Source organism: Balaenoptera musculus, chromosome 2 (genome assembly GCF_009873245.2).
Source record: "Balaenoptera musculus isolate JJ_BM4_2016_0621 chromosome 2, mBalMus1.pri.v3, whole genome shotgun sequence".
NCBI lineage: Eukaryota > Metazoa > Chordata > Mammalia > Artiodactyla > Balaenopteridae > Balaenoptera > Balaenoptera musculus.
This window is the reverse complement of record NC_045786.1, coordinates 141,668,020-141,695,193: the sequence shown is the minus strand read 5'-3', so window position 1 is coordinate 141,695,193 and position 27,174 is coordinate 141,668,020. Positions and strand designations below refer to the sequence as shown.

Genomic DNA, 27,174 nt, shown 5'->3' with positions numbered 1-27,174 from the left:
TGCTGTTACATTCCACCGAATTTTTGAGGCTTGTGAATACTTTGAAGTCCAACATTGAGAGATGAAAGAATCACTCCTTGCTGTGTTTACAGGGTCATGGGCATGAGAACTTATTGCTTCATATCCCAGGCGGCATCTAAGTAAATAGCAAATACATAGATTTCAATTTCTACTGGGATGCCAAACTGTGTAATCGAGTTATGATGACACTGTGATCTGACAGAGCAAAGTGATTATAAAGACTTCAGAATTATATTACCACACTATTTATCCCTAGAATGTGGTATTTAATACAATAATTTAATATTCAAAAAATTAAGTACTTTAAATATATTTAGGTGTCTTTTTTTCTTTCTATGACTCTAGAGTTGTGAAACTTCTGAGCCTGCACAGGTTCTTAACTTTTTTTGGTGCCACAGATCCTCTGTAAGTCTGGTAAACCTAATGGACCCCTTATCACAATAATGTTTTTAAATGAATAAAATACATAGGATTTCAAAGAAAACCAACTGAATTAAAATACTGTTATCAAAATATTTAAAAAATGTCTTACGGTAATAGGTGTCTCTATTGACACATTAAATAAGAAGATCTAGTAGTTGGTCGAATAATTACTGCAATTTTGAAGTAGTGATGAGTGGAAATGACATTTTGAGATAATTATTGTGAGATAAAGATATCTGTGGTTTCTGTCGGTGACAAAAATCACAAGTATTGCTAATACTAATTGGTTTGTTGCCTAATTCATAATCAAAAGAAATGTTAAATTTCAATTATAAGTTAATGAAACTAAAGATGAAATTCTGATTTTATCTGTGAAGTGCAAGTTAAGAACTCCAGGCCTGGTGGTTTCCCCAAAACATCGACCCTGTTTATCCCGGAGTAGTGGAAATACAGGTGGTTTAAAAATTTTCTTCTTTTCTGTATTTTTCAAATTTTCCACAGTAAGCAAACATCACTTTTGCATGATATTTACAAAAACAAAAAGGGGTGTATTGCTTGGTAAGATTCAGGGTATAAAAATAAAATTGGAAAAACAAAACAATGCTTGAAGAAAATCCTTTAGGAAAAGTAAAAAAGGAAAACAAAATCCTGGATGAAGATGGAGAAACTAAACCTGACTTTCATCGGGACACAAAGTTGGTGAGGCCTTTATGCCATTTATCTTTATACACAAATTCTTTAATACACGATGCTGCCTCAGGGCTGAAGCAACATAACTCTTTTAACGGGCCAAACAGGCACTCTTGGGCCACATCCCAAGTAAAAAAAAAAAGGGGGAACCCACGGGTCACTATTAGTCATTAGTTTAGTAATTTTATTATCCATACCTTCTGCATCTTCCCCTCTTGCTAACCCTCCAGCCAGGACTTGTCTGCCTTCTCAGTGCTCCGCACAGTGGTCTGGGAGAGAAAACGAGACAGTGAAATCCAAACTCCCTACGGGCCCTACAAGACCCTCCTGGATCTGACCCCTACCTCCCTCCCCAACTTCCAACTGCATTCCCCATGCGTCAGCCTCTCTGACCTTTTGATTCCTCCAATAAGCCAACCTTGTTCCAGCCTCGGGGGCTTTGTCTTTCCTGGTCCTCCTTCCCGGCAATTTCCTCCTCCAGAGCATCCAGAAACCAGTCTTGGCTCCTTATCCTTGGAGCTCTGATGTCTTTCCCCAGAGACTTTCCTTACTTGCCCATTGAAAGTCCCCAAGCAGCCCCTGCAGGCCATATTATTGCCAACAGCACTCTCTGAAATTTTTTCCGTATTGCTTCTCTTAATAGGAAGGAAGCTGCTTGAAGGCAGGGACCTTGTCAATACTGTTCACCTCTGTACCTTCAGCACTTAAAACTACCTGGCACCGGAATGAAAGAATGAATGAATGAGTGAAATGAACGGATACCTGCGGACTGCCTCCTTGGGGGGGTACTCTGGCTTGGAAATAAAACTCAGTTTGTCGGGCGAAAGCACGTTAATAGCGGTTTTAATCTGTCCGCTCAGACGTTGGCAGCCCCCCCCCACGAATCTCTGGAGGTCCAGGTGTGGAAAACCCCCAGAGCCTTGGCTGCTGTCGGCGCGGAACTGCGGCTGCGCGCAGCCTGGGGAGGGGCACGGCCAACCCCAGAGCCGGCGAGAGGACGCTGGAGGGCGCGCTAGAGCGGCGCGGCTCGGCCTGGTGTGGGCGAGCCGGCCATGGAGGACGAGCAGAGCTTCTCAGATATTTGTGGCGGCCGCCTGGCCTTGCAGCGCCGCTGCTACTCCCCTTCCTGCCTGGAGTTCTGCCTCAGCTGCCCTCGGATCACCTTGCGCTCGCTCACCGCTGTCACCTGCACCGTGTGGCTAGCGGCCTACGGACTCTTCACCCTCTGCGAGGTAAGGCCGGCCGGCCCCTTCCCGCGTTCGGAGTTGGGGGCTCGGGTTTGGAAGGGTCATTGGGGCCTTAGGGTCGAGCCCAGACCTCTCGCCGGACCTTCCTGCGGTCGTAGGGCCTGGAGGGCGGAAACTCGCTGGTTCTGGGGACCCCATTCCGCTGCTGGACAGCTCTCTTCCTTACGTTTAGTGACGTTTGTGCTCCTGTACTTTATCCCCCTCCTGGGTCGCTGCTCTGCTCCGTGGTTCCACCCAGCATACATCTAGTCCTTCCAGGACAGCCTAAAACTTTAACTTCTATGTGCTCTCTGTAGTACATGCTCATAGTAATTCAGTTACAAGAGTTCAGAGAACTAAGTATATCGTCCTCATCCATAACTTTCACCCCTCAGAGGAATCACTGCTAATAATGTCTTTTACAGTCTGCTAGAAACTGTCTTTGCCTCCATAAATCACAAGAATTGTGTGCAAGTTAATTGTTTGATAGTTCTTCCTAATCTCTCTTTTTCAAGGCAATCTAAACTGCCCCCCCCCCAATCCCTTCCCCAGCTTCAAGTATTTTCTAAAGAATTGTGAAATTACGGAGAGGAGTGGTTTCTATGCTCAATTTCCAGACTCATTCCTATTTTCTGAGCCTCAGTTTTCACATCTCTAAAATGGAATTAATATCTGGCACACCAACTTCACAGCATTGTGAGGGTCTTATGTAGTAGCATTGTGACAGCCCTAAAATAAAAGGAATCATCCTAATTGCCCTTTTCAGGATGAATTTAGTTTCATATTTAGTGTCTTGAGTGGACTATATTATTTCAGGAGTGGTCTGACCAGAGCTGAAATACAGCAAGGCTATTTCTGTAATTTGGGTACTGTTTTCAATACTGCATCCATTTGCTTTTTTTGCCATCAGAGCATATTTCAGAGCATGGTAATTTAGTAGTATACATATATGCAAAATATATGCCCTAATTTGTACCAAATTGTATCTAAAAGTTTGTTCATAAGTCAATCAAAATGGTTCAGTTGCCAAGACAGTCCTTCCTCCTCCCCCCAGAAAGATTTAATATATAAAATAGTTGAATATCAATACTAGCCTGAGCTCTGGTCAGGTAGTCATGTGAGGAGGAGGGAACAGGTATTTATTAAATGCCCACTGAGTGCCAACTGCTTTACTGAATGCCTCATTTCAACCTTAGAAGAAAACCAAGACTCAGAATCCGAAGTGATAAAGCTAGTAAATGGTATACCGGGGCTTCAAACCCAGGGCTTGTCTGACTCTGAAACCATTTTTTTCCCACTATACTATGATGTCTCCTCATTGCGGGGGGCTTGCTTAGGCAAAATTTTTAAATAGAAGTTTGTATTTACGCCAGCTCCCTTTTGTACTCACCTCTCTCATCCTGGTATATTCCACTTACTCTGAGCACATGTCCAGGGCTCGGTAACTTTATCTTCCTTTAAACTCCACTGCAACACTTCTTAAGGGCTCTGTGTACTGAAATTTCTTATCTTTCCTCCTGTTCAAAACTACTAATTACTGAATCTCAGCTAGGATGAGAAGAAATCTGATGAAGGAATTCATTAAAACATGTGGCTAAACTTCAACCCCAAACGAATATTGAACTGTTAGAATTTCAGAAAGAAAAATGAAGTATAAAAAATGCAGGGGTGGGGCGCTTCCCTGGTGGCGCAGTGGCTGAGAATCTGCCTGCCAATGCAGGGGACACGGGTTCGAGCCCTGGTCTGGGAAGATCCCACATGCCGCGGAGCAACTAGGCCCGTGAGCCACAATTACTGAGCCTGCGCGTCTGGAGCCTGTGCCCCGCAACAAGAGAGGCCGCGATAGTGAGAGGCCCGCGCACCGCGATGAAGAGTGGCCCCCGCTTGCCGCAACTAGAGAAAGCCCTCGCACAGAAACGAAGACCCAACACAGCCATAAATAAATAAATACATACATACATACATACATACATAAATAAATCATACATACATACATACATACATACCGTGGGTTCAAGTCCCAATTTGGGTTTAAAAAAAAAACAAATGCAGGGGTAATGAAGTTTTGGGCAGGGATTACTTTATAGAAAAGCTGATATGGATCAAATCTCCTAAGTATATACTGTTCTTCATCCCTTCTTTCCTCCCAGTTTTTGAATTCACAGTTCTATTAGAATTCTAGGTTTTTACCTTACTTATTCCAACCTGGAATGTCCTTCCCCCTTCCTTTTCTCAGCTAAGTATATTTGTCAATAACCACCACCTCCTCTGCACCAGTTAAATCCTGCTTCCTTGGAAGTCTTCACAGGATATTCCTGTGTGCTTTAATGTCTCTCTTTCTGGCTTTCTCTCTCTCTCTTTTAATCTGTCTTAGTCACTTCTCGTCAGAATCATAGTATTCTCCAAAAGTATTTTATATATGTTAATCTTGCCTCTAATAAATCTGTAAGGGCCAGAACTGAATTTTATCTCTATTCTTCCATAATGCTTATTCAGTTCACACTATGTACAAGACACTGTACTAGATACTAGACATTTAATTAGCTCAAAGTAGATATTTCTGGGTCATCAGAGACCCAGCACATAGATTTCTCCATCCTTCATTTGTTAATCAACAAATAATTTCCTAGCACAGAGGTCAGCAAGCTTTTTCTTTAAAAGGTCGAATAGTAAATATTTTAGGCTTTCAGGTCTCTGTCTCAGATTCTTCTGTTTCTTTTTCTCTCTTTTTATCAACCCTTTAAAAAATGTAAAAAACATTCTTAGCTCAAGGTGGACCAGACAAACACATATCACAGGCCCAAATAGTTTTCAGACTCCTGATCTAACAGTTAACCATGTGTTATGTAGAAAGAAGTCGAAAGGTACCTTCAAGGAAAACTAGAGCTGGTCAGTAGTTAAAGCAGTAAACACAGATTTTATTCAGAAACTATTGCAATGGGAGAAAAGAGACTTAAGTATTGAATTGGGCTCAATTCTAAATATAGCAGGGACCAGTGGAAATTTATAGCTAAGGAGCAGGGTCAGGGGTCAGTGGATGGAAAACTACTAAAAGGAAACATCAGGGGTAAAGGGGGATTCTGGGTAAATTGATTTGACAGGATTCTGGCTGAAGGCAGGGCACAGTGCTTAGATACCAAGGGTGAGGGTCTTCTTTAAACTCACTTAGCAAGACTCTTGCTACAACTTGTTGGACAATGCAGGCCCAACAAGAATGGACACCAAGGTCCAGCACTTAGAAGAGCTTGACTAGAGTTAGATCAAAGAGGGTATCTTGTCAGTAACAAAAATTAATAAAACACTTCCTACGCTCAAGGAATGACAGTTGTAAATTAGTGAATCTCTTGATTCTAGATCATCGATGATTTTTTTCCTGTGTCATCCTTCTAAATAGCTTTTTGGAAAAAAAAGGGAAAACAGTGCCACATGAAAGAAACATACCTTGATAGAAAAACACATTTCAACTTCAGAAATGTTAAAAGGTTGTAGATGTGTCTTAGAATCAAAGAAGTAAATGCCATTTTTGGGGCCCTTAACACATCAGTCATTTCATCTAGTCAGTCAGCCTTAACACATGAGTCAGTCACAACCCAAAACAACTAAAAGAGCCCTAAATAGTAAGATCTTTATTATTTAACAAAACAAAAAGTCAGGACGAAGGAGGGCTCTAGAGGGCTTAAGAGGCTCTGTTGATTTTACTTTTTTCATCTTACTGCTCTTCCGCCCTTGATGTACTCTACCTGTCCTCAGCCTAGCTTTCCACATGGTTTGGCAGAGGCCATGTAGTTGGTTTTCAGGCATCAAAACCTCAGGATGAAGGGGCCATCTCTTCCTTAGATCTCTTTTTTGAGATGGACTTAGTTTTCCAGAAACCTCTCCAGCCGACTTCCCCTCACATCTCATTGGCTAGAGTTGTGTCATAGGTCCATTTCTGAACCAATCATTGGCAGGAGTGGGAACCAATCATGATTCACTCCAACTTCTATTAGGAAGGAGGAGTGGCTGTTGAGTATTATCTGCTACACTGTGCTAAGCGTTTTATTACTCTCCAGTCTGCGATTTTCCTACATATCTTACTGATGGAGCATGAGAAGAGAAGATCTGAGTCCTTAAGTTGCAATTTTGGAAGAAAAATCTCTGAAAGTGGTGTGATGGGTATTTTGCTGATGGATGTTCTCCTCCCAAGACCTATCCATTTGTTGTCTGGATGTATTTTATCATATGCTTTCGTAGCACTACAGAGCCCAAGTAAAAGTAGTTTCCTCCTCCTCCGTGCATGTTCTTCCCATCTGTTCACCTCACAACAGAACAAAGGCTTTTTTCCACATTGCCTAGAGTTGACTTATTAAATAGCAGAGCTATATGTGGAGGACCACTTGGTAATCTTACCGCCTGTGTCTGGCTCTCTCTTCAGAACAGCATGATCCTCTCTGCTGCCATCTTCATCACTCTCTTAGGCCTGCTTGGTTACCTCCATTTTGTGAAGATTGATCACGAGACTCTGTTAATCATTGATTCCCTTGGCATCCAGATGACCTCATCCTACGCCTCAGGCAAAGAAAGCACCACCTTCATTGAGATGGGCGAGGTGAAGGATGTTGTCATTAATGAGGCTATTTACATGGTAAGTATTTAAGTGGTAAATATTACGGGCCTCTCTGGATGAGGCAGCCCTCGGGGTATGCCTGGATCTAAACTGAGTCTTAATATGTAAAGTAACTGATGTCACAGAATTAAACTTGAGGGCTCTCTGTTCCAGTACTTGTAGTGTTTTCTTTTTGGCTGACATGTCTTTAAACCATAAAAGTGAAACTTGTATTGAAAACATATGTCCTTTATTTTTAAAGAGATACTATAGGTTTTTATGGATAGGGAGTCAGCATTTCATCTTTATTTTCTAGCCCTGCTTCAAAGTCATCTCTGGTTGTTGTTGTTTTGTCTTTTTTCATCTGAAGAATAAGAATATACTTCTCCCTCACTTCAAATACATTCTTTTTCAAGTGTATGAAAAAGTTTTAAGCCTTCCCTTGAGAAAGAAAACTGAATTTTACTTAGATCTCTGCTATTTGGTTTATTTTCTTACAGCAGAAGGTGATTTACTACCTCTGCATTTTATTGAAGGATCCAGTGGAACCACATGGGATATCCCAAGTAGTACCTCTCTTCCAGGTGAGCACAGAATACTTAAGTTTCTTCTGCAAAGAAATCCTCTACCTTTCCCCTCCTGTCTGCATATCCACAGCTTCTTATGTTCAGTAGGAATTTGAACTTCTGTTGTCAAGAGTATTTGAGGATACCTGAGTGGTATTTTTACTGAGAATTAGGATTTTAGTTATTTCAGAAATTCCTTTCTGAGGCAAATAAGGCTTTCAGAAATATTATGAATTTGTACAAATTTTAGAGATAAAAACAAATATATAGCAACTTCTGCCTATAGGTCATCATTCATCTGCTTTGACTCCGTCAGTCTGCCAATACGCGATTTTACATAGATGTTATTGATCTGTACGGACTGTTATACACTATTTTGTGTCTTGTTTTTATATATATATAAATTTATTTATTTATCTGTCTATTAATTTATTTATTTATGGCTGTGTTGGGTCTTCGTTGCTGTGCGCGGGCTTTCTCTAGTTGCGGTGAACAGGGGCTACTCTTCATTGTGGTCCGTGGGCTTCTCATTGTCGTGGCTTCTCTTGTTGCGGAGCACGGGCTCTAGGCGCACAGGCTTCAGTAGTTGTGGCATGTGGGCTCAGTAGTTGTGGCTTGCAGGCTCTAGAGCTCAGGCTCAGTAGCTGTGGCACACGGGCTTAGTTGCTCCGCAGCATGTGGGATCTTCCCGGGCCAGGGCTCAAACCCATGTCCCTTGCATTGGCAGGCAGATTCTTAACCACTGCGCCACCAGGGAAGCCCTTGCTTTTTTAATATACATATTTTCATGCATTTACAAAGTCCATTATACTTATTATTTTAAATAATTATATCATGTCAAATACCAGTTTATTTAGCTACCTCATTTGCTAGCTTTTGAAATCATGTTCAGATTGTTTTCTGTTTTGTTACAAAAAAACACTTATACAAAGACGCAGACTTACTCGAGAATGGACTTGAGGATACGGGGAGGGAGAAGGGTAAGCTGGGACAAAGTGAGAGAGTGGCATGGACATATATACACTACCAAACGTAAAATAGATAGCTAGTGGGAAGCAGCTGCATAGCACAGGGAGATCAGCTCGGTGCTTTGTGACCACCTAGAGGGGTGGGATAGGGAGGGTGGGAGGAAGGGAGACGCAAGAGGGAAGAGATATGGGGACATCTGTATATGTATAACTGATTCACTTTGTTATAAAGCAGAAACTAACACACCATTGTAAAGCAATTATACTCCAATAAAGATGTTAAAAAATTAAAAAAAAAAACAAAAAACTTACACAAACATGATTATAATCAATTATTTTATACGTATATAAAGTATTTATGTATGCAGTTAACTCTGCCTCACTGCCCTTCCTTTTTCACAAAGGATTTAAGGTAGCTAAGCTAAAATTCCTTTGCATTATAATACAAAATTATTTTATTAAAGCTTATGAATAGTTTCATAGATTTTAATCATGTTTGAGATTTGGCTCCAGAGATTGGACAACTTTACCATACTTTTGGGAATTTGTACTTGTTTTTCTGTAGTCTTGGCTAACAGTGGGTTTAGCTATTTTTTAGTTTAGTATGTAGGTAAAGGAATTTAGAGATATTAAATTTGTGTCTCTTTAAATGACAGAGACTTTTCATATTTCCTTGTAAGTACACCTATCAGTATTTTCTGTTTTAAACTATGCATCTCCTCTATTAGTCAAGTAGATACTAGATAGTGATTATGCATTGTAACGATTTATATATTTTGGGTAGCAAACTGTTATTAGATATGCCTTCCCCATATATTTTTCCCATTCTGTGGCTTTTCTTTTCATTTGGTTGTATTATATTTCATTATACAAAATAATTTTCAATGTTTACATATTAAACTGCCCTTCTTGTCTCTGAGAACTGCTTCGCAGCTTGTGATTCTTCCCAAGAGGGTCTGTCCTTGTTACTCCTCTTGCTTGCTCTTAGGTGGAAGTCATGAAATTTAGACAGATTAAAAACTGTCTTTCGAGCTCCTGCTTCCACAGTTCACCGGCTGGGATGTGGGCCTGGTTAGGGATTCCTCCCAGCAAAATGCTGTGAGGCCTGAACTTCTGAAGCCCACACCTGTACCATTTAGACCCCCTGGTCGTGGGTGAGAGATTGAGGTTGCACATGGACACAGTACCACTAAGCACTTTACGTTCATCTTGTCTCTGCATTTCTCCCCTTTGGAATTCAGAGTGCCAAGCCCCGGCTGGACTGCTTGATTGAAGTGTACAGAAGCTGCCAGGACATCCTGGCACACCAAAAAGCCACATCAACGAGCCCATGAGTCCCAGCATTTAGGAGGCCAGTATTGTTTTCCAGAGGAGATGACTCCTAAGCCACAGTGGCTGGTTTATTTTCTGTATTTTAAACCATCAAGTGGGCACAGTCCTAGGAACCAGTATGGATGCGGTGGATCTCAGAGCCATAGAGCAGGTGCCTGGAAGCCTAACTTACTGTGTGATGTTGAGCAAAGTATTTATGTGTATTTTAGTGTTCCCCTTGTAAGGTTTTGTTTACCACCTGAGGGGAGACCTCGAAACAGTATGTCAGGAATAATGTTGACGAAGAGCACTTTGTGAAATTCCTAAGCATGTTGAAGTTTACTTTTTGTTGAAATTTGTAGAGCAAGACATTGGGAAACTGACATCAGATCTCTTGAGAAAGATAATTTTCAACTGCACAGTACCCCTGTATACAAGTTAAGAAAAAAAGCAAGCCCTTCAGGGGCTGGTCAGTAGGAAGAAGTGTCCTACAAAGACTCGTCTCTGTCCACCTAGCTCCTGTGTTCTGTACAGGGTTAATTTATGATGATTCTCTTAATAAACAGATCTCCTTCCAAAACATACACAATTGCTTGGTTCAGACAGCCGCTTTTTATTGACAAACAAACACAATCACGGCATTTCAGTCACGGGTGTCAAGCACATTAATACTCTTGTTAGTCAGCATTGTCTATGGTTTCAAAAACTTCTTTTGCCAAGAGGGATGAGATAAAAGGCCAGACAGAAGTTTGACTTTGGTTTCCAGACATGTTAAAGAAGGATAAACATACATACTATAGAAGCCTTTGTTTATAAGGCAGTTTCTTCCATATAAAATTAATAAACTAAGGGAGGATTCCTGAAGGGTTGGGAAGAAGACAGGGCGGGGGAAATAGCTTGACCCCCAAATTCAGTATGAACACAGCTCCATTCTTGCTTACTTTTTCTTTGGGCTTTTTTTTTTTTTTAACTCCTGGCTAGATGATAATTCCTTATTTGCCTTAGAGACACTCAAGATATTACACAACCAGAGCTGTAACTTCTGCCTTTTACACCAGCCCTGGACGGGTTATTCAGGAGCCTGCGGGACATGTGACATGTGACTTGTTCGAGGTAGAAATGTCTCAGCTAAATCCCAAATGCTGGGGGAAAGGCAGGAACAGAAATGGGAGGCAGCTATAAAATTGCCAGCCTGGCAAAGTCAAGTTCATTTAAAAAAGGCAGACACTCTGCTGTGCTGCTTTTTTCATCATGCTTGTCAGTTTAATGGGTGAGAGAGGGGAAGCTTACAGCAGCTGAGGTGTTCAGATAAACTAGTTCCAGCCTTGCAGTTTTCACAGTGTGCAACACACACACACTTTGCTGGGGTTAAAGGCTTGGTTCTTGGATGCTATTGCTAAATCCATATAGTTTGTTCAGCACTTTATCGAAAAATGATAAGACTGCCTTAGAGCTATGAAATAAAACTCAGTTTCTTCAATGTTGGAAAATCAGAGTATAAATGAACTCTTTCGTCTTTTTTTTTTTTTTTTCCTGTTAAGGGAGGGCGGAGACAAGATCATCTCTGCATCCAACAGAAGGTCTCACTCGGGGATGGGGGGATATTGGCATCGTCAGGAAGGCAAAAGGTGAAAGATACTTTCAATTTCTTTAACCTGATGTTCTCAGGCTAGGACAGATAACACATATGTGTGTCTGCCCTCAAACTAATTCCCAGCGTAAGTTCGCCAGAAGTCTTAAGGAGCAAATCCAGGCCCACGAGCCTGCAGGGGGTCTTCTGTTTCTGACTCATCTTTGGTGGCCTCACAGAGCAGCAAAAAGCAGAATGCATTTGCTTGGTCTTTCAAAGAGGAGGGGGACAAGCGACGACCACCTTCTCCTACAGTAGTAAGCACAGCCTTCACTGAGCCCTGTCCAGTTGTTAAAATGAGACAGGGAGCGGTCAGGTTGGACCTAGCCCCTGCCCTTGCCTGTACCCAGTTGGGCTGACGGTCCAGTGTGAGGGAGAACAGCTTCAGTCTCGGGAATAGCGCTTTGTCCTGCAGAGACAGGTGCCGCTGCCCCAGAAGGGCACCGCCGATGCCTCCTTGTTCTCACCAGGGGAAGGGGAAAGGTGAGTCTCCTCCTTTTTCTCCAGCCCTGCCAACACCTTTCCCATATGGGAAAGGAAGTCCAGTCTTAGTGAGTTCTAAGCTTTTGTTGGAGTTCAGGTGAATTGGAAATTCTAGTCCTCTCCTGTTCAGGGATGTCGGGAAAACTTCAAGTATAAATCCCTGCATGAGGACCATACACAATATAAACATATTAGTCTCCCTGAGAGTAGCAGTGCAGGAAATTCTGACTTACAGCACTGATGCCCTCAGTAACCAGTAACAGTGGGCCATCCCTATCTGTGTCTAGAATCGGGCAGCATCCAGAGCTCAGTATTCTTGTGAAAAAAAAAGAGTGGTTTTTATACTGGGTCTGGATTTTTAAAGGTTGGCCCTGAAACATTATAAGGCACCTAGAGAGTAAAGGCTTCATGGACACTGAAATACACATTTCACAGAACAACTGGGGCAGGCTGCAGGGGGCTGTTAGACCCATCACAGTAGTATCGCACCCGAGGATACATCTCTCTAATCCCAGAGGCACCAGGTGGTGGTGGGGAAAGGGGTAGGAGAAATATTCACAGCAACGTTGGCCCCTTGGCAGCACATGGAACAGAAGCAAAGAACTGTCGTCCATCCAGTTCCCATGGCTGGCAGGCAGCAGGCGTGTTGGGGGGCGGGTCCACAGCTGTGGAGCAGTGGTTCATGTAGCTGGCCATGATGAAGGTCACCTCTGCAATCTAAGGAGAGAAGGAGAAACAAAGGAATTGAACACTGGCTTTGGCTTGAATCCTGGCTCTCTCACTCACTAGCTGTTGCACTGGTTATATAAGCTTCCTGGGCTTCAGTTTGTCCCTTAAATTAAAATACCCACCCGGGAGGAAGTGTCCAAAGGGGATCGTTCCTGTGAGGCTCGGAGGCCTAGTGAAATAGGCGTCTGGAGGTCCTGAGGTGCCCAGTACCTCCTGAGGACAGGAGGACCAATATTCCGCCCTGGTTGTCTCCAAGGCAAGGCAAGGCAGCCTCCCTGGAGGAAAGGATCTGTATATCCTCTCCTTTGGCAGGGACAGTATTGAAAGGAGGAGGTGGTTAGGCAAACTCCAGCTTTAGGGTTAAAACAACAGGGTTTCCAGTTGCTCAGAAGGGAGCCAGGAACTATAAATCAGAACTGTGGTTTCAGAGTCTCTGCAGTTGTTATTTTTGCATCAACATTTCCTGTACTGAGTAGGAACAAGGCCCTTAAAGTGAACAGTTCCTAGGACCTCCTTCAAGACCCCAGGGAAGGGGGAGCATGTTCAGACTGTCCCACTTGTGACCAGTGCTGGGACAGCAGAGCCCAAGGCAAGGTGAGAACACTTGGGCCTGCTGCAAGGACGAGAGCAGCAAGAGGGCCCCCATTCAACACTGTCCGGTGCTGTGGCTGACAGAACAGAGGAGGGTAACGTGAGGAGCGCAGAGTAGCTGGACCAGAGTGAGTTTCTTCTCCCGCCAGCCCCTCCACCTGCCACCTCAGCTGTGACCGCAGAGACGCCACCTGAACCCTCTGGGGTACTGATGATAGGGCCAAAAGTTTCATTTGGGGCAGGGCCCTTCTAGAGTACTGTCATAACCCCAGTTTCCTTTCTAAGCTCCGAGCCCATCCATCAGACCACAGCAGGGTAACACGTTTTAGCAGCTTCCAGACCCACCTTGGGAGCAGCCATCCGGAAGATCAACTTCTCGATGTGGCCTTTTCCAGAGCTCTGGTCTGAAATGGATCTAATCACAAGCATGAAGTCATCCCGGTAGCCACCAAAGGTCATCACTGAAGAGTAGGGATAAGTGACGTGCACTTGCTGTGGGGAAAGATCCAGTTAGTTCTGGAAAAACTTTCCACCTGCCTCCTGAGCTAGGAGCCAGCATGCCCAGTCTCTTCCAGACCAGGAAGGGAGAAGTCTGAAGTGGTCACACTTTGGAGATCTACATTTTGAATGTCTACAAGCTGTGTCTAGACTAGAGGACAGCGGTACTTGGGCAGGGGGTGGGGGAAGGAAAACCGTGGTCACTTAGCTCAGCCCTTTGAGTCCAGAGAGAAGAAGAAAAGACTGTTCAGGAGAAGGAGGGGTCAGGAAGCCAGCCCTCATCCTCCCGTACCATAGTGTTGTGGTCCAGAATGCTGACGCCATCCTCATTCACGGCAATCCACACCAGACTGTTCTCCTTGGAAGACAGCTGTGCAGGCTGGGGGAACAGGAAAATCTCATCAGACATCCACAGCTAGGGATTCTGAACCACTAGAGCTTTCTGAGGAAGAAGGCACATCCAGGGATCTGCTAGGCAGTGATTTCCAACTTTCTTCTTTTGGAAAACGTAGAAGATGGTATTTGTACATCATGCTGGAGTAAACAGGCTGCTCGTGGCAGGAGGCACCTGGCTTGGGGCTCTGGCCACCTACTAACAACCCCGAGTATCACTTTCTTGTAGTACCTATAGCCCATCCTGCCATGGTACAGAACACAGTACACTTTGTTCCTGTTCCAGAACAGAGGCCAGCCCTGGCTGTTCTGTCACAGGCATGGAGAACAGGCTGTTTTTTCCTGGCTTTCAGAAACTGACAGCATTCCACCCACAGGCCCTCCTAAGTGCAAGCTGCATCTTGCTTCAACCAATTTCCTAGGGACTATAAAATAATTAGGAAAACAATAATGCAAGGGCTTTAGGCCCTACCAGGGAGAAAAATGACTATTTGGTGGATAAGTCCTAGAATGACTAATTTTCACTGCCAGGGCTGCAGTAGGGCAATCTAGATTTCCTATCTCTCCTACCCTGGGGAGGCTAGGGAGAGAGATGGACATGTCCCTTTTTTCAGGAGCTTCTTCCAACCTTCCAGACTAAGTGGGTCCCCATGTTATATGCCTTTATAACACCCCTGTACTTTTCCTTCATGGCACTTGTGACAGCTTGTAAAAAAATTATATATATTTTATATATACATATATTTAGAAAGAGAAAGTGTATGTGTGATTATTTGATTAGTGTGTACCTCCCCCACTAGATGGGAAGCTCCATGAAGGCGAGGACGTGTCTGATTTGCTCACCTCTTGTCACCTCAGACAACTAGCACAATGCCTGAAATATAGTAGGCGCTCAACAATTCTTTGTTGAATGAATGAGTGAATGTCTGTTGTCTAATCTGTATCCTCAGTGAACAGGATCATGATCCAACTTCGAGGATAGGACACTCTGTGTGATTACGTACGAAGTTTCATGCACACCAGATACCCAGTGAAGAAAAGTTCCAGCTGAAATTACTTTTGGCCACCTGGCCTTCAAGCAGGAGAAATTAACTGGTGCCTGAGTAGTCAGATCCCTCTGTGGCTGCACCCGGTCAGCAGAGATGTATTTGTTTAGGTTACACGTTGTTCTTTCAAACTTCTTTTAAAATAAAAACATTCTCAAGAGGAGCATCATATCAAGTCTGAACTGTGTTGTGAATTAGTTGACCCTATCTTTTTTTTCAAGGGTAGGATTGGGAAAGAAGTCAATAAAGGAAAGTTAAGGATCACCCAGAAATAACCCTGGCCCGAAAGCAATGAGTCACAACTGCTCTGGACCAGGGAAAGCTGGAGTAGGCAAGAAATGGGTGGAAAGATAGTGACCCCTAGTGGTTGCGGGTGGGCGCTGCAGACTGAACTGGCTCAAACCTGACCGAATCCAGGAGAAACTTAGGGAGCTCCTGAGGGTGTGGTAACCACTCCTTCTGCTGGAAACCGCCCACACTTACCTGAGCAGCAAAGAGCTTAGCACCAAAGAGGGGCCATTTCCGGGCCACTGTCAGGTAGATGCGGATGCACTCAGGAGAGGAGCAGCCTTGCAGTGCTGCCCACTTTGTGGTCAGCTGATCTGCCAGGTGCCTGGTTTAGATGGATGGAGAGATATGGTGCCATGTTTCTGTTGCAGCTCTGAGGTTTTCCCCAACTCTACAGCCCACGCCTCCCTACGGTGACTCCCTGCAAGACCTTGCAGCCTACCTCAGCTGTTCCAGGGGGGCCCCGTGTCTGTAGCGCCTTGGGTAGAACCTGTCTAGGACCTGCTGGAGGTGATGCAGAGCCTTGGCAGGGGGTGTGCCCCCAGGTCCTGGCAGGATGGGCTTCTCCAAGTCCCCATACTCTACCTGTGGTAGAAGCACACAGAGGGACAAATCAGGAATTTGGATGTGAATGGGGTGGGGGCCTGCTGAGAGAGGTGAAATCATTATTTCATTCCTTTATTGGTGAGGTGTGAATGGATGTGAAAAAACACTTCTTGTGAACAGACAGACCCTTTATCTCAAGTTTCACAGACACTAGAGAAACAGCCTTAGGGTCCTAGAATATTAGAGATTGTCTAGATCAACTCTCCTTTTGCAGCTGAGGTCAAGTGCCTTATCCAAAGACACAGTTAATTAGTGGCAGACAAGGGAAAACACTATAGAAATTCTGGCTTCTAATCCAAAAATATGGGATACAGGCTTGAAGATGCTACAGATCCTTCAGTAGAGCTGACTGTTCCAAATGTGGCCATTAGAGTCAGATACTTGGCTCAAATCCCAGCTCTGCCATTTACCAGCTCTGAAACCATGTTCAGGTTAAACTCTGTGAGCTTCAGTTTACTCATCTATAAAGTGGGGGTGAGAACTAAATAGGGTACTACATATAAAATGTTTCGCACAGGGCTCTCTACAGCATACTCAATACATGTTTATTGTATTAAAGGCCAACTGTTATTATTTCCCCCTCCTCTCCAGCATGTAGATCCAGACTCTTTCTTATGGGAACCATGAAGGTATCCCAGATTCCTTTGGCAAGACAGCCTCCTAAAGGTAATAGGGAGAAGAGTCAAAGTCTGAATGTGTGTTCCTTTTCCTAGTTCTCATTACAATGTTTGACAGCTGTAAGTACACACTTAACCACATACATTATATGACATACATTATCTAGGAATTATACTTAGTACAACCCTGTAGGGGCAGGCAGGGAGGTATTTTTGTTTTCGGTATACGAAAAAGGGAACTACAGCATAGACAAGTGAAGTGACTTGGCCAAGATCTCATAGCGGGAAGGTGGCTAGGATTCAAACCCAGGCCCCTGGTTTCCACGCCCAGAGTTCTGCACGTAGCCTGGATCTGCAGTGAGGCACTCTGCTGGGTAAGGAGTCAGCAAGGCCGCCCTCTCTGGCACCTCAGGACTCGCAGAATCTCCTGTTTCCGCCTGTGTGGTGCATTCCACCTGTGAGTCCAAGACGTCTCCTGACCCTCCTGGGGTCTGGACAGAACCTTACCTGGGCCATCAGTGCAGCCATCTCCAGAGCCAGCTCCTTGTTGACAGGAAACCTCCCTGCCACTATCTCTGCGCTAGTTTGGGAGGCAAGCAGCAGGCGCTCTCGCTCTGTCTCCCCTTTGACTTGACTCCGAAAGTACAGCCTACAGGGGAGAGAGTGAGAAGCCAGGGCTCAGCTGGGATCCCAAACAGATGAAGCTGTCTCTGCATCTGTTTATCTTGATTTCCAAAGAAAGAAAGAAACTGCTCTTTTTATACCATTTGTGAGCCTGTTTTCCACTGCCTCCAGAAAAACTTAACCAAGCATGACACAGAGCAGATAGAGGGCCATCAGGTCCCACAGCAACAGTAGCACGTGGTCAGTTCTGAATTCACTGTTAAGACTTACTGGATTTGGTGGGGGGAATCTGGTACCTGGAATCATAGCTTATTAGGAAACTGAATGAGTTAAGATTCCAAGAGACTAATGGAAATCATCTGCCTGGAGACATACTGGGATGGAATTTTCTTAGTCAAATTGGTATTAAGTCAGGATTTCTCCTTCTGTATTTCCTGGAATTGGTATAGGAGCAATTTATTCTTTAGTCTTAAATATCTAGTGCTCGGACAAAATCTTCCTCTCCTGATGTAACTAACACATGCAGCCACCTGAGGAAGTTGGTCTGTTTCGGGGGCAGGGGTGTGTGTGTGGGGGGGGGGGTGTGGGTGTGTGTGGGTGTGGGTGTGTGTGTGCGTGCATGTGTGAGTGTGCAGACACAGTACAGGGACGCAGAGCCTGAGCTGTCCAGGGTCTCACAGAGGCGAGCAGAGCCAGCCTGGGCCTCCAGCTACTGACCAGCGGGCAGTGTTATATCTCTGGGCGCCCTGCCTGTGCAGGACAGGCCTCCAGCTGGGGGAGTGATGAGTTGCACCCCAGCGGCAGCCCTCATGCTTGGTCCCCCTTGGCGGTGCCCAGGACCTGTTCTTGTACATCAGCTTCACGACACGTGTGCCACCCTCAGACTTTCCGGAGTGCAGCTCCTTCAGGGCTTGTTCCCACTTGGAGATGGCATCGCAGATCTGCACGAGGCAAAAGAGGAAAGTCAGAAAAGCCCCTGATGAAGGGAACAAGGTCCAGTCAGGGCTGGACTCGGGCAGAGCAGCGGGGCAGAGTTGAATGACTGTCCTCCATCAGGAGGCTGACCCGCGGGGCCTCCTGTTCCCAGGACCCAGGGTGCCTGTGGCTTTCTCACAGACAGAGGTGTAGCTCTGAGCATGGCGTGGGCAGCAAACCATGGAATGCTGCCGCCATTGCCTGGACATCCGAGGCGGCCTCCCAGAGGCTAGGCAGGCCCCAGTTCAAAACCGCGGCCCCTTATCACCGGCTCCACTTCCCTCCCACCAACCGCCATTCTCTTCAACAAATATAACCGGCGGCCTACTGTGTAACAAAGCCTTACAGATGCCCGGGCATAGTTTTTCCAGGCAATGGTAAAAGACAATAGGAGCCTTTGCCCTGTCACCATAAAGAAAGCAGAAACTGCAGCCAAAACCCTCATCCTCATCAAGTGCTCCAGCACATCCCACAAACACCCAGCATGCCCCGCGGCTCTAACCCCAGACCCTAATGCAACACAGGGCTCGAATCCCACTCAAGGGCCTTTACGCACAGAAGTACCACAAGGATCTACCTCTTTAAAGTTGGTGGAACCTGTAAGCACAGCACGGGCCCTGGCAGACTGGGTAAGAGTGAGCTGCCAGCGTACAACACGACATCTGCTGGGCCCAGGCGTACAGTTGTCCGTCTACGCACGTGTGTACGAAACTGGCAGCAGGCTCTGCCCGGGGGGCGCTGCTGCTGAGAAGTGCCTCCCTGTCCTTCCTACCCTGAGCTGGGAAGCGGCTTTTCTTCTGGAAGCTGAACAGCCTCTCAAGGGAGGGAGGGAGGGATGTGGAGATCTTCTCTCCAGAGACAAGGGCACAGACGACTTTTCTCTGCCTATATGGGCACATTTTAAGATGGCACAGAAATGCTGGCCTCGGGCTCAGCCCCAAACAGGCTGGGAACACAAAATCCTGAAGACCGAGGTGGCTCAGGAGGAAGCTCAGTCGGCTTATGGGGACCATCACCTTGACGCTCCCCTGCAGGCAGTGTTCCAGGTCCCTGCCAGAAGGGTCGTCCGTGAAGAGGGCGAAGCCAGAATGGGAGGACTTCCTCATGCCCGTCTCCTGGTTCAGCCGCTGGAGGAACTCGTCAACTGTGGAGGAGCCGTCAAAACCGACCACCTGCCGGGAGAGGGGACCTCCTGAGAGGGGCCCACGGGGGCTAGTGGAGGGGTCAGGGCCCGAGAGGTGGAAAGGCATGGCTGAAAGGAGCAAGGGTGACAGCAGAGGCCAAAGAAAGCTGGTTTCCACGTGCAGAGGGCGAGTGCTTAAGGGAGGAGCCCGCCCACCGTAAACTGAAGTCCCACATAAGCTCCGTTCCTCCTTTGCTGTCACTCTTTGGGAGGTCCTTTCCCATGCCACTTTCTTGGTCAGTGTGTCAGCTTCCCTGTTCACGTAGTGGGTTCAAAAGATCCTCTTCCCAGGCCCCAAAGAGTGAAGCACTTTTGTGATTCAAGCTCTGTACTCCCTCCACACTGGCACGAATGGCCCCCCTCGCCCCCTGCACCCCAGGCCCATCCTTTGGCTGGTTTGCCTGTTAAGATCTGCTGGGCCTAAGGAGGCTTAGCACCCACTGGCCCAAAGGTGTTCTCCTCTGGGATGGCAATATGAGAAGACTCAGCACAGGGAGCGCGGCAGCCTTGTCACCTGTAGGTCCCTTGTCACCTGGTAAGTCCCGTTGGCGAAGTGCACGGGGATGCTGAAGGGCAAGGAGTGGTGGAAGGGGTTCCGCAGCAGGATGGACACCACCTCCATGCGCGACGGCCTGGCCTCCCGCTCCCCAGTCTGCAGCGTCCGCTCCACTGCCCGCTGGCAGTACGTGGCGTACTGGCCCGTCTCATTTCTAAAAAGACAGGTGAAGGAAGAAAGGAAAACCGGGGAATCCACTCATCCCTACCACCTTGACAGCCTGGTTCCCTACCTACATGTAACCTATAGGACCAAACCTGCAGCTGGAAGGCTGTGACACGAGCCCCAAAGACTGGTCTGGGGTGTTAATTTGTCATTCGGGGCCTATTTTGCTGCAGGTTGCTGGCACAGATATTTTCTGCAGAAGCCAGAAAACATGGCAACAGAGAATGCAAATCTGGGGATGATTTGGGGGCACTGTAGCTCCACATGAGAGCCCCCACTAAATACCCACACACACGTGGATTGGTGTGCAGAGCGTGCCCAGATTTCCGCGTGCCCAGATCTCCACGTGCCTATCTGCGTACATGGTGATGGGCAAAGTCTACATGACCACTGTGCAAATCCCAGAGGGCGGGGCGATCCGATCCATCCTAGTCTCCCCTGCGTCCCTCCGGATCATGCCAGTCGGTAGTGCCAGAGTGGCAGAGGAAACGACATGCACTCACCGGGGATCTGCGTGGCGCTGGAGCTGCTGTTTGACGTACCAGAGGAAGTGGTGCTGAGGCAGGAAAAGTGGGGCACACAGAGCCAGGAGCTGCCAGCACTGCCGGGGGGAACAAGTAATGTGGACTGAGCGCTGGGTCTGCCATGCCACCGCCTTTGCAGTCCTGAGCTACAGAGCCTTCACCACCCTCTCCGAACCGCAGCCCCCAGCCTTCTGCAGGCACCAGGATGGCCAGCCTGGCCGGGCTTTGTGCAGAACCGCAATCACACAATCTGACTGTGTGCAGACATCCAGAAGGGGCACAGAGAGGGCAGCGGGACCCGGGCAGCTTTGAGTACGGAAGCCGCCTGCTGGCTGCCAGGCTCGGTCACCTCCTTCCACCTTTCCCACGTCCTGGGCAGCCCTGGCCAACGGCTCCCGTCGGCTGTTCTGCCCCAGGGACGCCCACCTGCATGAGGGAACACTTCTGCGGCGGGCGGCAGCTGGTCTGCTTCATGAGCTGGCAGTAGAGCTCGCTCTGCAGCTCGGGGTGAACGAGGCAGACCTGCAGCGCGGTCTGGGCCAGGGACACGTGGTAGTCCACCGAGGCCGCTTCCACGGGCACGTTGATGAAGAGTTGGCACGACTGCAGGGAAATGACAGTGGGCACAGGTAGACTGACAGCCCCCTGATTATCGTCCTCTGTGACAGGGGACAGACTGGGCCGTCCCCCCCAGGGCTCAAGGAAGGCTCCGGTTCACTGCAGACTGCCCTTTCTAGGAGGGAGCATCGTTACTGCTCGAGAATGTCTACGCTTACCGAGAATGCTACTTTGGGATAGGATCTTTCCTTTAAATGTTTCCATTACATAAGCAAGACATATTCATTTTTTAAAAAGATAGAATATCCAGAGGGGAACAAAGAATATTCTAAAATAGGCCAGAATCTCTCAGGTCCAGAAGCAACATCAACCTGCCCCTCCCGCTGTTCACTGCAGGAGGAGGGCAGCTCTTCGCTAGTGCCCCCCAGGGGCCCGTGAATGAAGTCCTAGAGCTTCCAGCCTCCCTGCCAGAAAGGACATGATCGGAGCCCTGAGGGACTTTCTTTCCCTTCCTCTTCAGATCCCTCCGGGAGCTCCCCCCTAAACTGCACAGGTCTTCTCCACCCCGGCATCACCGTGGTGGGAAGCACTGCTCTGGGCAGAGCCTGGGCACAGGGCAAGGGTGCCGCCAACAGTCCGTGGGCCTGGGCTCAGCTCCCACTTTACCTTGAAGAGCTTGACAGCCTCCGTCTGCAGGGCCTCGGAGGGCAGGGTGGTGAGGGAGGTGTACAGCCCGTCTTTGCTGTAGCACAGCATGGGGTGCCTCCAGAGGGGGGAATCTGCCCGGAGCACAGCACCAGAGAGCAGCGGCCATTACCACTGAGGAGGGAACTCGCCTCCCCCGCACCCCGACCCTGATCTCTGGGGAAGACAGTGCTTTCACAGTCGGGACACATGGGCTGTGCTGGATTTATATCCACAGAGTGTGGGCTGTGCACTGCATTTATTCAGCACACTCACAAGCATGGCTTACAGGAAGGCGGCTACTGCTTTGCTCGTGGGGCTGCAACAGGGGTGAACGTCCAGTGCAAGGCGTGGACATCGGAGTGCAAGCGTGCGTGTGCAGGGGAGGGCCTCTCCCTGCAGCGCTAGGTCTGGATAGAGGAGCGTGTATCAGCCTGGAACAAACAAGCCTCGGAGCAGCAGTAAAGCAGTGTGTGTTCTGGGTGCCCTTGGATCCTCAGGGTCCTGAGAATCGGTAGCAAAATAAAGACCCCAAAATGCCCCAGGCTTAGTTAGCCTGGTCCTAACTTGGGCTTCATTTATTAACAAACTCTAACTATAGATTAACCAGCCGCCTTCTTTCCTCAACCCTCTGCCCAGCCAGCAAGGTTGCAGTGAACAAAGTAAAACATTGACCAAGTCACCGGAAAGTCTGCTCCCCACACAACTCTCCCAGATACTGAGTGGTCTCCTCAGTATCCTCTCCAGAAACAGGGGTCCTGGAGCTCGGGACGGGAATGCCCTTGTGTGGCTTAGAAGGTTTCCAAACAGCTTCCGGGTACAGTAGTGCTTTCTTTGGGTTCCTGACCAACAGTTACCCAGCCGCCCCCCTCCAACCCAGCAGTGATGGCCACCCTCGCCTTACCTGGGTCTCCCTCACCGTCCATCAGCTTTCCAATGAGCTGCTCATAGGCAGTGCCCACCTTGGCACTGCTGCCACCTGCAGCCACTGTGAGGTGGTAAAGCCACGTATCCTGGAAGAGGATGGAAAGCCACCTGATGGGGCTGGGCTGGGGAAGAATGGAGGCAAGAGCTCCAAGGGAGCCTCCCCGAAGGGGCCAAGCCCAGGGTGAGGGTCAGCCTGTCTGGTTGGCACAAGTCAAGGCCACTGGTGCCTAAGAGGAAAGACTTGGGATCGGCTGAATGTGAACCCAAGTTCCTAAGCTTGTGGTTCCCTCCATCTCATGGCCCCAGTGAAGAGATGTTGGTCACTGGGAATGGATTCAATACAAGGAATATTCAGGAAATACTAGTTGCCAAAATGTCCAGGAGGGAAATAGATTCGAATTTGGGGAAGCTCAGAAGAGAGAAGGAAGGTGAGAATCAAAGGTCCAAGCTTTGCCATGGAGGCCCAGCCCCCTCCCTTACCTTTTCGTGCTTGGTGCCAATGAGGAGGTAGGTGGGGCTGTGCTCTGGGGGGTGGATCACAAGGGTGCAATGGGAGGAAAGCAACCGCCGGGTTCCTCCAGCCTCATAGTCCTCGTCTGAGTCACAGGATCGATCTACTTCCTCTATGCGTGCGTCCCGCACAGGCAGACGGCCCAGGGGTCGCTGTGGACACGAGCCTTCCGTGAATGGGAGGGCCAGCGGGGAACGGAGGAGTGTCCTCTCTCTGAACCCTCAGGCCTTGTAGGGCTGGGAATCAAGGACGTGGGTGGATGACAAGATGGGGAGGGGGAGACTACAGCTCCCTGGCTGAGGCGGGCTTGGAGAAGCACAGACAGACCACACAGGCAGGATCTGCGGACCATGCACACTGGTCACACACTCTAGAGGGATCTGGCCAGCCAGCTCTGTACTTGTTGTGGGGTTGGGTGGGGTAGAGGGTAAAGCTGGGGCCTTCCATAAGGACACTGAGCCACAGGAATGTGGTTTGGGGGAAGCTGTCGGGAGGCCAGGCAGTACCTTGTCCTCGTGGCTTCGATAGTAGTAGAAGGTTCTCCCAACAAGAGCACACCAGACCAGTTTGGAATGGCCATGCTTGACCTGTAGGCCAGAAATGAACCAGCATTATTAGAACCAGACGAACCCAGAATTAGATCCGGGACTGGCAAAGAGAAGCCACAGGGAGACAGATCTCAAAACCCCCGGTCCAACTCAGATCCTTTGGTCAATCCCAGGTCAAACTCAGATGCCACCCAGATTCTCTACTAATGGAACCAGCCCTTTCACAGCGAGGGTCCATGGTACCACGTGACACCCCATCCGTCCTTGTGTGACCTGCCATTAAAAGACTGACCAGGCGGGCTTCCCTGGTGGCGCAGTGGTTGAGAATCTGCCTGCCAATGCAGGGGACACGGGTTCGAGCCCTGGTCTGGGAAGATCCCACATGCCGCGGAGCAACTGGGCCCGTGAGCCACAACTACTGAGCCTGCGCGTCTGGATCCTGTGCTCCGCAACAAGAGAGGCCGCGATAGTGAGAGGCCCGCGCACCGCCATGAAGAGTGGCCCCCGCTTGCCGCAACTAGAGAAAGCCCTCGCAGAGAAACGAAGACCCAACACAGCCATAAATAAAATTAAAAAAAAAAAAAAAAAAGACTGACCAGGCCAACCAGATATCCTGTCCCAGGAATACGATCACGAGAAGAACTTGCTAGTCAGCAGAGGCTAGAGTCGGAAGGGAAGGGCCACGGTGGGCTGAAGCCCTTGGGCAAGTGTAATCATGAAGTGTAAGAAACACTGCACGTGGGCAGAGGAGATGGCTGTGAACACAGACTGAACGGGGAAGCAGAGGCAGAGGCAGAGCCCCAAGCACTGAGCTTGCTCACACAATCATTCCTGACGGCATCCTGGCCTAGTTAACGCGCTTCCTTGTTAACTTCCCCTTTCTTGGGATTAACAAGTGCTTCTCAGCTCCCTGCAACCAGAAGAGCCCTAATTAAAACGTCTTTAGGGCAGCCTGAGATATTATAAGTCTTTGGCCACACCTGTCTCGCCGAGGTCACAGCTTTCCACTATTCACACTGAGCTGTGGTGGGTACGAGGCAGGGGTGGGGGCAGCTCCTAGTGACCTCAGAATGGGTCCGAGACATTCCTTTCCCTCCTCTGTCTCGAGAATAGCTGCTGTTGTAACAACACTGACCCCTATTTTTCCAGACACTGATTCACCGTCACCTTGTGTGGTTCAGCCCACAGGTAATCAGTGTGAGGAGCCTCCTGGAGAAAGGAGCTGTGTGCCAGGAGGAGACCCACCACCCCCAGCACTCACTCCTGGCTCCCCTGACTCTCAAGAGGAGCCCATCACATTCCTCCCCCACCAACCCCACCCATACCTTAGTCAGCCAGCCCTTCACAGCAGGCTTGGTGCCACCCTGAGGCAGGGCTGGAGGCCCAGTGGCCTGGACCTTCAGCAGGCTCTGCAGGACACGGATCCACTCCTCCAGCAGGCTGGGCGAGTCTGCTGTCAGGTAATAGGTCTTCTTCTCAGAGATGAGCTGTGGAGAAGTGAGGGGTTGGGGATGGGGGCGGGGATGGGGAGCTAGGACAATGGAAGAACAGGAGCCTGGCTCTGAGGTGGCACAGATCTCTGACCCACCGGGTCTTCCTTCTTCCTGCCCTGGTACTCCCTCCCTCCCTTCTCCCCCTCCTCATCTTTGCCTCCATGTCTCTCCTACCTTCACTCCATCTCTCACATTCTGCCTCCTCTTCCTTCCTCAAACCCACAAATGAGGATCAATGCAAACGGTGATGTAATGGCTTTCACACATGCTCATTCTGCCCCATCTTTGTTTCCATCCGAGCCATATCCAAACCCAGCACCTCTTCTATCTAAAGCACTAGCTGCTAGGAGCATGCTCACCTGGAATGTGTGTGCACCCTCCCCTCGAACAATTTGGCAACGGGAGTTCAGTTCCACTTGACCTTGAGGTTTCCGGATGACGTCACTCTGTAAAGAAAGGAATGGAGAGGAAAGAGGTTGGAGCCTTCCCAGAGCACGTCATTTCCCCTCAGATCTTACTCTAGGTCACAAAGGGGAAAGTGATTCCTAAGCTTTCCTGGGCTGTGGCATGATGGATAACTTGTTCTGGATCCTGGTTCTAACTAAATGGAGCAATGATTAGAGACATGGGTCCTCCTGATCCAGGCCTCAAAAAGTATAGATTGAGCCTTTAAAAACTGGGTGAGAAACCACCAGGTTATTCCTGAGCTATAAAGCCCTTAAATTCTTTCTACTACATATTTTACAGTGTTGCAAACAGGTGGCCTATATATATCACCATTACCCTCTCCAGTGCCTCTGCAGACATAACTAATCAATCAGAGCATGCCTACTCATTGAGTGATACGGGACCTGAATCCCTCACGTGATGCTCAAGGTAGCCACTAACAATCAACTGGAGTTGCACAAGAGTCAGGCCTTTTTGCCTTCTTTAAAACATTAACATTGGTTCTCTAGGGAGGGCCTGTCAAACTAGGTCCCAACATCCTAAGGCTCCCTAATTCCAAACAGTATAGGAAGGAGATGGAGGAGGTGACAAGCTTGCCTGTTAGAACAGTCCTGATGATGTGAGGGCAGCCTAGGAATAGTTCATTGACAGGACTCGGCTTCTGAAGGAAGAAGGAGTCACCAAGCCAATTCATCTAGAAGTGCCCTTGACTGCTCAGTGCCTGATTTCACTGTGAGAACCGGTGACCAGCCTCATGGTCCCGTGTGGGGCTCAAAGCATCAGGTGCCTGCCCAGGCTGCCTCTCCCTGCCTGCCAGACCTTCACCCTCTGCCCTGCTTCCAGCCCCTCTCATGCGGTTCTGGGGCTGGGGTGGGGTCCTTTTGCCTACTGTCCTGGGGAAGGAGGGTCTCACCGGAGACTTGTAGTACATGATCTGTCCCTGTCTCAGGACAAACCAGCGCCTCTTCCACGTCTTCACCCGGCTCCCCATTTTCAGGAGGTAGCCTGACTTCTCCAGTGACTCCTGCAAGAGTGGAAGGGTGTAGGGGGATGAGGGGTGGACAGAAGAGGGAAATCACTGGGGTTCCTGGACATCACACAGGCCAGAATAGCCCAGTTGAGTCACTGCTTTGTCATCAATTAAAAAAAATTACTGAGTATCTACTCTGTGTGTTTTCAGGGCACTGCCCTGCTAAGGGTGCAAAGAGGACTTATAAAGCATGGGTGGTCCTGCTGGCAGGGGGAGAGAGCACCTGACCCTGAGGAGGTGGTAGATCAGGGGCTGCACAAGCAAGAGGCTGGCCAGGG

General features: G+C 48.2%; 2 protein-coding genes across 7 annotated transcripts in view; one reads left to right on the top strand and one right to left on the bottom strand.

The window, feature by feature from the left end:
• Nucleotides 1-2,114: 2,114 nt before the first annotated feature.
• PIGH (phosphatidylinositol glycan anchor biosynthesis class H) lies at nt 2,115-15,616 on the top strand. Of its 4 annotated transcripts, XM_036843025.1 has the most exons (5): nt 2,116-2,366; nt 6,775-6,984; nt 7,446-7,529; nt 11,332-11,418; nt 15,065-15,616. In XM_036843025.1, exons 1-5 carry the CDS (start codon nt 2,187-2,189, stop codon nt 15,065-15,067), a joined length of 564 nt encoding a protein of 187 aa, XP_036698920.1. In that variant the 5' UTR covers nt 2,116-2,186; the 3' UTR covers nt 15,068-15,616. The 4 variants fall into 4 exon arrangements, with proteins under 4 accessions (XP_036698917.1, XP_036698920.1, XP_036698921.1 ...); XM_036843022.1 differs by lacking the exon at nt 15,065-15,616 and having other exon boundaries at nt 2,115-2,366; nt 11,332-11,947; XM_036843026.1 differs by lacking the exon at nt 11,332-11,418 and having other exon boundaries at nt 2,117-2,366; nt 15,065-15,615.
• The window catches only part of PLEKHH1 (pleckstrin homology, MyTH4 and FERM domain containing H1), a 50,572-nt gene continuing 35,398 nt past the window's right edge, over nt 12,001-27,174 (bottom strand). The window contains exons 12-30 of one of the 3 annotated variants that reach the window (XM_036843019.1): nt 26,780-26,890; nt 25,779-25,865; nt 25,252-25,413; nt 23,885-23,965; nt 23,348-23,530; nt 22,845-22,953; nt 21,923-22,035; nt 21,125-21,301; nt 20,678-20,775; nt 19,986-20,163; nt 19,287-19,442; nt 18,013-18,236; nt 17,179-17,320; nt 15,891-16,033; nt 15,644-15,773; nt 14,014-14,100; nt 13,569-13,715; nt 12,469-12,620; nt 12,001-12,063 (exon numbers count right to left, since the gene is read on the bottom strand). In XM_036843019.1, the coding sequence (XP_036698914.1) occupies nt 12,030-12,063; nt 12,469-12,620; nt 13,569-13,715; nt 14,014-14,100; nt 15,644-15,773; nt 15,891-16,033; nt 17,179-17,320; nt 18,013-18,236; nt 19,287-19,442; nt 19,986-20,163; nt 20,678-20,775; nt 21,125-21,301; nt 21,923-22,035; nt 22,845-22,953; nt 23,348-23,530; nt 23,885-23,965; nt 25,252-25,413; nt 25,779-25,865; nt 26,780-26,890 (2,514 nt within the window). In that variant the 3' untranslated portion in view covers nt 12,001-12,029. Of the gene's footprint in view, nt 12,064-12,130; nt 12,621-13,568; nt 13,716-14,013; nt 14,101-15,643; nt 15,774-15,890; nt 16,034-17,178; nt 17,321-18,012; nt 18,237-19,286; nt 19,443-19,985; nt 20,164-20,677; nt 20,776-21,124; nt 21,302-21,922; nt 22,036-22,844; nt 22,954-23,347; nt 23,531-23,884; nt 23,966-25,251; nt 25,414-25,778; nt 25,866-26,779; nt 26,891-27,174 lie in introns of those variants that run through there. The other 2 variants (XM_036843020.1, XM_036843021.1) reach the window with 2 other exon arrangements.

Bases quoted from the DNA above. Each gene is read 5' to 3' on its own strand.
- PIGH (XM_036843022.1), top strand. From the start codon at position 2,187: ATGGAGGACGAGCAGAGCTTCTCAGATATTTGTGGCGGCCGCCTGGCC. The intron at 6,985-7,445 runs GTAAGTATTTAA...ATTTTCTTACAG, and splicing joins TTAATGAGGCTATTTACATG to CAGAAGGTGATTTACTACCT. The intron at 7,530-11,331 runs GTGAGCACAGAA...TTTCCTGTTAAG, and splicing joins AAGTAGTACCTCTCTTCCAG to GGAGGGCGGAGACAAGATCA.